The sequence below is a fragment of the Neopsephotus bourkii genome, unplaced genomic scaffold (genome assembly GCF_033783945.1).
Source record: "Neopsephotus bourkii isolate Nb327-2 ecotype Australia unplaced genomic scaffold, CSIRO-AGI_Nbou_v1 NB_739, whole genome shotgun sequence".
Taxonomy (NCBI): Eukaryota; Metazoa; Chordata; class Aves; order Psittaciformes; family Psittacidae; genus Neopsephotus; species Neopsephotus bourkii.
Window position 1 is genome coordinate 747,566 of NW_026901237.1, and position 9,752 is coordinate 757,317.

General features: G+C 45.8%; 1 protein-coding gene across 2 annotated transcripts in view; it reads right to left on the reverse strand.

The window, feature by feature from the left end:
* The window catches only part of RYK (receptor like tyrosine kinase), a 55,448-nt gene extending 46,997 nt beyond the window's left edge, over positions 1-8,451 (reverse strand). For both annotated transcript variants that reach the window (XM_061354421.1, XM_061354420.1), the window contains exon 1: positions 8,028-8,451. In XM_061354421.1, the coding sequence (XP_061210405.1) occupies positions 8,028-8,328 (301 nt within the window). In that variant the 5' untranslated portion in view covers positions 8,329-8,451. The remainder of the gene's footprint in view (positions 1-8,027) is intronic.
* Positions 8,452-9,752: the final 1,301 nt, after the last annotated feature.

Genomic DNA, 9,752 nt, shown 5'->3' on the forward strand with positions numbered 1-9,752 from the left:
ACTTCATAAAGGCCAAAGGAGTTTTGAGAGAATAACCAACCACATCAGCCTCGCTGGTATCACTGGCATTACGTATTCTGAGTGGCTGCAGCTTTTCAGGCCTACTAAGCAGCAGCTCCAATGCTCACGTTACTGCTCTGATCTTTCCCAAACAGCATGGTGAAATCAATACACTGGTTAATTTAATTATGGCTATTCAACACCCCATAAGTGGCAGCAGAATTCTAAAGCATCACATTAGTTTCATGCTGTTGCTTCTACTCCCAGCTCTCCAAATCAGTCAGTGCAAATATGCGAGTTATCCACTTGAAAGAAGGACAAAGGCAGAGATGGAAGAGAAATAATGGATTTGAAGCCTCTACCATCACACCCTTTGTACCACCACAAGGCGTTTTCAGAGAGTATTAGCATTCATTCTTACATGGAATCTGCTGGTGCTGCTGCCATTCAGAAGTGAGGGAAAAACAAAGGGAAAAAAAATATATCAATTCATCAGGTACAACTCATTAAATGCACTTCACCCTTTACACACACCCAGCTTTCACAGTACCATTTTAACACTGCACACTAAGTCACTACAGGAATAGTCTCTAAGTAAAGACACACTGCAAGAAAAACACAAGTCTCAGTTGTATCTCAGTCTGGATAACTCCAGGTAGGAAATACTCATCAATCAATCCCATTCCACCAGAACAACTGTGAACCAAGATATATTTGGAATTAGTCTCAGTTATTCAGCTTTTCCAGTAACCAAACACAACTCTGAACAGCAGAAGGGGAGGAGAAAAAACATTTTCCACTCTCAGGAAAATGCTACCCTGGGATTTTTCATGCCTGTGAGCATGATTCTGATCTCTTGTATTTCCTGCTCCCAAGTGGTGTTAAGAAGCAGTTTCAGTCCCTGTCTTCCTCCCAGTACTGTGAGCCCTTCTTGCTGACTTTTCTCATGCATGCAGAGAGTTCTTTCCCTCCATTTCCTCTCTCTTGTTCCCATTCTGTCCATGCACTGGAAGGAGAAAGAGATAACATATTCAAAGATGCCAAACAATCAACAGTGATAAAGAAGATGCTGCCAAACAGAACATAGGTGTAAAATCACAGCAGTGAGGAATGAAGCTTTGGCATATCCCCTCCCTCCTCGTCCCACATCAGGCCAGCCTTCAGTCTCAGAGGTCAGGTTTCTTCGAAGTCCCTAACACAGAAATGTTACAAGAGCTACAAACATATATCACTAGACAGACCTTGGCCTATTGGGAGCTGAAATGACTGCTTCCTCCTCAGGCTGTATGCAGACAGAACTGCACAAGGAAGCCAAGCTGTCTGCTGCCTGTGCAGTCCCTCCTCAATAGCCAATCTGCAGAAACAAACTGCTTTCTCCAAGAAGAATTCAGATGGAGCCCCTGGTATTTTGAAATCGCAACACATCAGCTGGTGTGATAAAGCAGGTTGCAGAAATCAACCATTCCTCTCAACATGCACGAGGACTTTGGTATTTCCCGGATTTCCCTTTCAGTAGCAGTCACACAGAATAAATTATTTCAAGACAATCCTAACCCAGGCTAAAAGCTGCCTCCACTAGCATCACTTCCGACAGCCTTCACAGGCACTTTCCAACTTCTAGAATCATACTCTCCTGCCAGTTTGCAAGCATTACAAATACTGCAGTGGGTTTACATGACTGTATATATGCATCTCCAAAGAAACACCTATATGTACTTTTGCTATTTGAACTTTGCAAATTTCAAGTGAGGTAACAGAATGAAAAGGGCACAGGAACCCTAAATGCAGCTTGTTCTCACATGAACAGTGGTACTCAGTAAATGAGAGAGACAAGCATCCTAGCGCACTGAAAGGCTCCAAAACAAAGAGATTTGCTTATCTCCAGGATGCAAGTAACTTGTCACAACCAGTCAGATGTTGCTGCATGCACCCTCTAAATACCCTACCAGACTTAATCCCTCCATTTCTCCAAAACAGACATAAGTGCCATTCACCTGCAACACTGACAAGCCCATCTAGTAAGCACCAGTCACAGACTATCATTAGGCTAAAAAGCTTTACAGGGCAAGATACTATTTATCCAAAAAATAACACAATTAAGTGGACTATAGCAAAATACATCAGCAGCAATACAGATTAGTTACAGTGCATAGCATCTGTCAACATCAGAAGCTTTCTTTCCATCCAGCAGTGTGCACTTACAGTAGTCTTTATTTTTTAAGTCCCCTTCAAATGGTAAATGAAGCAGGTTTCTGCACTGCTGCAAAGACAGGCAACTGGACCACAGCCTGTATTACTTGTTTTTGCATACACCATGCAAGAAGTTACCATTCTTCAGAGATAAGCACTTCAAAGCTAAAAAATGAAGACTTATAAACATGTAGACAGCAGAATCAGATTCTGAACTGTCTGTCATGTACCACAGACACTTGCTTCAAGACCTTCGGGTACTCAAACATCTCCCCTTCAACCAATGTCTTACTCATACTCCTGCAACTACACAGAGGCTCTGAACTGTATTTTTTTGCACCTTAAAGAGGCACCTGTACAAGCAGCCATAAGCTGCCTATCTCACATGGAAATTTATCTTGGATGCTATTAACAAAACTCAGAGCACAGCACTAGCGCCCTGTTGGTGCTCTAGGCTGTGATGCTGTCACAGACAGGCATGAGTAGGTTTTTAACAAGGCCCAGAAACATTCCAAGAATCACAAGAACAAAAAATACTTCAACATTTTGGACATACAGCTCATCCCAGCACACTGATTTTCAGCTCCCTTTCATAACAGGGACAACTAACCAGACAACAGATAAAGGAGCAAGAGAATTTCCAGTCACTATAAACTCAGTACAAGCACAATTAGGCACTTCTGCTGTGAACCCCAAAATAGTGACATTGAGAAAGCTATTTCACAGTATAAAATTAAAACATGTTATTTAAGATCAACTGCTGCAGTAAGTAGATGTTTAGTCTCCATCTAATATATACAAAACTGTATTTGGCCTGTAATTTAACAAGGCTCTGTTCAGGTCTGGTGAAGCCATGTGGGGTCCAGTGCTGGGCTCCCAAATACAAGAGACATGGAACTACTGACGAGAATCCAGCAAAGAACCACAAAGGTGATTAAAGGGATTGGAGCATCTCTCCTATGAAGAGGCCGAAAGAACTGGAGCTGTTCAGCCTGGAGAAGAGAAGGCTCAGGGAGATCCTACATTAATGTATGTAGAACACCTGAAGGTACGTTCACAGAGGATTGAGCCATGCTCTTCTCAGTGGTACTCAATGACAGGATCAGAGGCAATGGGCACAAACTGAAACACAGGAGAGAGTCTGTCTGAACATCAGGAAAAACCGACAGACTGTGAGGATGACCAAGTACTGGCACAGGCTGCCCACAGAGGTGGGTAGTGGAGTCTCCATCCCTGGAGATGTTCAGAAAGCTTCTGGACACAGTGCTGAACAAGCAGCCCTAGGTGTCCCTGCCTGAGCAGGGAGTTGGACTGGATGAGCTCCAGAGGTCCCTGCCAACCTCAACCACTCTGTGAGTCAGCAGTGCAATTTAAAACACAACCAACCACCCTCTGCTATAATAGACTCTCATTAACTTTGCATCTTTCAACCAGACAACTCATTTTAGTAAGCTGCACACTGGCTTCAATGAAATTCTAGAACATGGAAGGAAGTCACATAAGTGTTAAATTAATTTAACCCTGTAATTAAGCAAGTGCAAATATAAAACCAACAGAAGATGGCATTCAGTATGATTACTCAGAAGAAACTAGGCCAAAAACGACTAAGTTTGCAAACTCAAAGCAAGCATTGTAGGACTTCTGGACTTCACAATTCTCCTGCAACTCTAATTTAGCCCCCTCCTCCCCACCAATGTATTTTGATAGCCCTCAGTTACATGGTAACATACTGTTTTTTCCCCCCATGGGACTAAAGTCTTATTCAGTGTTCAGGCTAGACCTGTCTCTAAAAAGAATCGGAGCCATGTGCTGAGGAGGGCTATCCACAAGACCAATTTCACAATTGAAAGGTATGCAGTCTACCAAGAACCCCCAAAATCCGAAAGAAAAAAAAAAAAAAAAAAAAAAAAGGACTATCCTCGCTGCTTAAGCATCTCATTGCTGCTGTGAACCATTAGGAACCCCCAAAATCTGCAAGAACAAAAAGGACTGTCTTTGCTGCTTAAGCATCTTATTGCTGCTGTGAACCATGAGGTACCATCTCATTAACGCTGCAAAAGAACTGCCTGCAATGCAAGAAAAACAGCTTCAGCCAAGTTTTCACAGGCAGCTACTGATTCTGGTCCTTGTACTAAGAGGGTATAACGCAAGGTCTGCGAGGCTGAGCTGCAGAACTGCCAGGAACTCAAATTTGAAGGTCTAAGAGATAGACTATGAATGCATTAAGTGCTAAATAATGCTATGTACTTTAAACAGATTGGATCAAATCCTTAATTATTCAAGCTAACTACATAATATTAACGGATATTTTTTACCTTATTCTCTAAACCTCAGTTCATTACCTGCAAAGCAGGGATACATGTGCATTTATAATCACAGGATCCTGTGAAAGGCAGATCAATCAAGCATTTCAACAGTAGGCAAACACCACATTTGGATTTCACAAGATAATCTGAATGAAAGTCACTAAATCAAGTACAGACCTTCTACTGAGCAAATCATCACTAGTTTCACACCAACTGTCCTGTGTATTTAGCATCACAGGGGAAGAAGTAATCCGATCAAGTGGTGTTACCATGCCTATACAGTCAGATACTCCATAAAGCTAATATTACTTTCATTAGGTTTATGCACAAGCCCAAGAAAGATTCTCCATATGAACCGCCTACAAAAAGCTGCAGCTCACAGTGACAAGTTCACAGAGACCCCTAAAAAGGGCTGTGGTGCTCTGGATGTCTCTTGCCAGCAAGCAGCACTTCTCTTCCTCGTCCCTGACCCTCCATCACCCCTTACCTCAACACTGCTCTCACACACCTCTAGCCCTCACTGCCATCACTAAAGTCATCTCAACCAGGTCTTCTTGACTAACTCCTCTTTGACTCTTTGTACCTTTATCCCATCTATTGTTGAATCCTGGCTGGTGCAAGTTGAATCTGACACATTCAAACATGTTTCTTTTTTTTTTCCCCTCACAAAGGCTTATAGTTTGGATGGCTGTGAATGTTTTCCACGGGAACGGGAAGAGATATTTCTGACAGAGACACCATCTGCCTGCCATATAGCAAGTCCTGCTTTCATACCAAGGGAACTCTGCAGCTTTTCAAAATAAAAATCAGTCTCGCACAAGACAAGCCAGTTTTCTCTAGTTTTCTTCTCTGTGAAGTTCTGAAGATTTCAAAACAATTCCTCTTAAGGCAGACACATGGTCAGAATCACATAGCCTAACGGTGGAAATCTGGCACAGCACGCATGAAAGTAGCGGGCAGTTTGCACTATAAATCATAGTATCTGTCCTGTCTCCATACCACAGAAAGAACAGCACCCACAAATAATCTTAGGCAAGTCAATATTTCATTTACAAGAGCCACAACCTAATTAAAAACATAGACCATGGTTCCGTAAGACACCGAACTCTGGTTTTGAGGAGAGCAGAAGCACGGCAATGCTCCACTGAGCTGGTTCAGCCTCACTGGTGGCAAGACCATGCATGGGTATGGCCCCACAGACTTTACACCAGACCCTGCAGATGCTCCAGCTTTGCATGGAGGATGCACTGCATCACTCTCTGTGGCTGATTCAAAAGACACACAGTTGTGTGCTTACATTTGTTCCAAATCAAATTTGTGATCTAAAGATCACAGATGATATTAAGCGTGAAAACACACCACAGGCTGTAGTATCTCCACAAAATATTTGGGGTTATGAGCACTTCAGAAAGTCTTCAGAATTTTCCGTTCAACCACAGCAAGACAGTAGCAAAGACAGAGTTTGTTTAGAAACAAAAGGTGACGAAACTAGATTCTAGGCCTGTATTAGCATCTTCCCTGAAGTTCACTTCACAAGCAACATCATTTTCCTATGAGCTATGAAGGACTGTTCTAGCATCCACTAAACCATGGCTTTTCTCAAAGTTAAAGAAGCTGAAACACCTCCCTGCTCTTTGAAAGTTCATGTACACCCATATGAGCACTCAAACCATAAACTTCATTGTATGTAAACACAATTCACATGCTACAAAACTGAATGTTCTGAAATAGATTCGCTTGTTTTCAGAAGTGTGAAGAACTGGAACAAACCTGTCCATCTTTTTGAACTTCCTTCTGCCAGAGGAATGCATAAAGTCACCAGAGATTTGACTGCCTATGCCTCTAGATGCCTCAAACCTCACCCAACCTACAACAGCTAGCAGGTGTAAAGGATACCCCTAAAATTAAATCTGCTCATGCCAACAACACAAGGTAGATCCTGAAAGTTTACACTGCAACAGATTTCTAGCAATCTGAATCCCACTAACTGAAAAAAGTGACAGTTCAGCTCCCCATTAGACTCCAGTTTACCAAAGCCCTTGGGTTGCAGAAGTAGAACAGATCGTTACATGTCAGTTTCTTGATATGATTGGTATAAATCAGCTACAGACAGTTTTGGCCTCATAAGCAATAGACACCTGTAAGGGAGCTTTTGGGATGCAATTTAACTTAAAAAATAGTAACAGCAGTTTTTCCCTCCCCAGTTGCTACTTAAAGATAAATACTTGTGCTAGTTGTTCATGGAACCCTGGGCAAATCCAGCTAATAAGAGTTCTGGCACTAGACTCAGGGGAGCCCAAACCTCACCAATGAGTATTTCCAAGATTAACTACTTGTTTAGAAACTCAGCTAAACAGCAATCCTGACATTTTTATCCTCTTTCCGCAACAGAGCATCTGGCAGCAAACACATGTGATGTAAAAATGATAGCAACAGAAAGCTAATCACCAGAGCAAGCCATAAGGGAGAAATATTTACACTGTTATGCAGTCCCTGGGTTCCCTGTCTTCAGTCAGCTCCATGCTTAGAGAGTTCAAATTAACCAACCATGGTCTTATTTTGTCCATTTTATGTAAATAAATTCTTCCACTGCTCCTTTTTCAGCTTATGGAGATACAGGACACTTGTTGAAACACAAATCACTAGGGACACCAACATACTTGTTTTGAGACCCCAGCCACCAACTCTAAACAAGAGCTTAAGCAAGCCAAAGCCTATAGAAAACAAATCTTTGTTTAAATCAGAGACTTTCCAAGCACAAAACTACTGCAAAAGCCCTCCACAGCACGCCAGATGGGGGACTTCAGGAACTGTCTCCAAGTACTCACACAATTGTCAGCCTGCCTAGAAATTAAGATTCCTTTCACACACACACAATTATTGCCAGGTCTCCTCTCTGCCCTCTGAATGTCACTTGCCTCACTAATTAAATCACAGGCCTGAACTCACCTCCTCTTCCAGGGCTTATCCTACTCCCACGGGCACCAGCCCCAGTGCCTTGAACCCCAGGAAACCCTCACCATTAGGGTAAAGCCCAGTATTTTTTTCTTCCTCCAGCCACACAGACACGAGGCAGCAGAGACCCTGTCCCCGAGTTCCTCAGACCCCCCCATTCTCCCCATGGCCCCTGCTCCCACAGTCGTATAGAACAGCACACTGACCCCCACATTCACCCAACCCTAACCCAGTCCCATCACCCTCCCATCCTCTCCTGAGACCCAACTCCTTCATCCCTACTCTCAGCCCTCCTCCATCCTCCCCTGCACCCCCAGACATGCCCATCGCTTCCTGGACCCCCAGAGCCCAGTCCTCTGCTCCCGCTGATTCCCACCATCCCCACCCTAGTCCAACAGATCCCCCCCACACACTTCCTAAATCCCCAAACTGCCTCTCCAAACCCAGAGAAATCCCCTCATTCACCCCCTTTAAAGCGCCCAGACACGCAACAGCATCTCAGTCACACAGACACCACTCCCACAGCCCCCCGTCTGCCCCTCCGGCGGGCCCGGCGCTGCCCCAGCCCGCACTCACCGATCAGCCGGCGCACCTCCTCCTCGCTCAGGTAGAGACTGAAGCTGGGCCCGGGGCCGGCAGGGGGCCAGTCCGGGGGCCCTGCGCTGTGCGGGCCGGAGCTGGGGCCGGCCTGGCCCTCGGCGCCGGCGGGCAGGAGCAGCAGCAGTGGCAGAAGGCGGAGGAGATGGCGGCGCGGGCCCCGTACCCGGCACCACGACGGCCACGGCAGCCGCCGCCGCCGCCCCGCTCCCGCCTCCCCCGGCGCCGAAAGGGGCCGGGCTCTCAGCCACCTCCCCAGCTCACGGCCTCCTGGCACCATGGCTCCGCGGAGCAGGCCGGCAGGGCCGGGGGGTGTAAGGCAGGGAGGGACCCCCCCGGCCCGGCCCGCCCCCCCGAACCCCCTCACACGCCGCCGCGGCCACCGCTCGCAGCTCCGCCCCTCATGGCTGCGCGCGACCGACGCCGCCGAGCGCCGCGCACGCGCCGCGCGCCGCACGCCCCGCCCCGCGCACGCGCTGACCCGCGGACGCGCCCCTCTTTCCATTTAGCCGGGCTTCTCCATTGCCCCTCACGGCCGCTTCAGTCACACCGGGATCAAAATCACAGCATCATAGAATGGCTTGGGCTGGAAGGAGCCTTAAAGCTCGCCTGTTTCAAGGCCCACTGCCACAGGCAGGGACACCTTCCGCTAGACCAAGTTGCTCCAAGCCTCCTCCAACCTGGTCTTGAACATTGCCAGGGAAGCAGCATTCACAGCTCTCTGGGCAGCTTGTGCCAGCGCCTCACCAGGGATATTTCAGTGTCTCCAGGGGTGGCGCATCCACCACCTCTCTGAGCAACCTGTGCCAGTGTTTTATCACCCTCACATTCCCTCTTTTAGCTTAAAAACTAGAGGCAGACCCAGCATGTGTGGGCTCTTCCACTTGGCAAAAACACCCAAGCAAAAGATATCCTGAGTAACTGACACTGCACAGAAAGTTACCCAACTAGAAATACTTCTGGAATACCAGCATTTTGGTTTAAGACTATTTCCTTTTTTGGTAATTTTTTAAAAACTTCGCATACTGGTGTAATATTTAATGTGTTAATCTGCTCTCTTATCTTGCATTTAACACTTCTTTCAGAGCTAAGAAATAGCAGCAGCATTTCATTTCACTATAACAAAGGGGGCCTTTGATCTTGAAAGGATGCTTATTTCAGTCCCAGCCAAGCCACTGCTGCCTACAATGATCCTAAAGTAAAATCTAAACTGTAAACACGTCTGCTGTTTTGTTGTAGTATGAAATGCCAGCAGCAGTGCTGCGTGACAGCTGATGTACTTTGAAAGAATGCAGCAAGTCTAATGACAAAAACAATGCTAAATTCCTGTATGAGACTTTGAATCTCCTATGCAAACATTCCCGACCTCTTCCCAAAATCCTCCTCTGCACAGAATTTCAAAAGTAAGTATTTCTGTTGCAGTTTTGGCACAAAAGTCCATTTCAAGATGTCCACTTTTCCCTTGAAATGCAAAATCTCTTGTCACCACTGGCTCTGCAAGTGGATCTTTTTGGGAACTGACCTCAGACCTAAATGCGCCTGTTCCCTCCTCCTCCCCAGGCTGATGATGGAAGAGCCGTCTCCATCATCACCTTCCTACCTGCTTTCAGACCTGGCTGCTTTCCAGCTCCTCTGGAGTCCCCAAAGAACAGTAACAGCCTTAGGAAATTCATCTCTGGTAGCTGCCTGCTTGATTGAGATTTT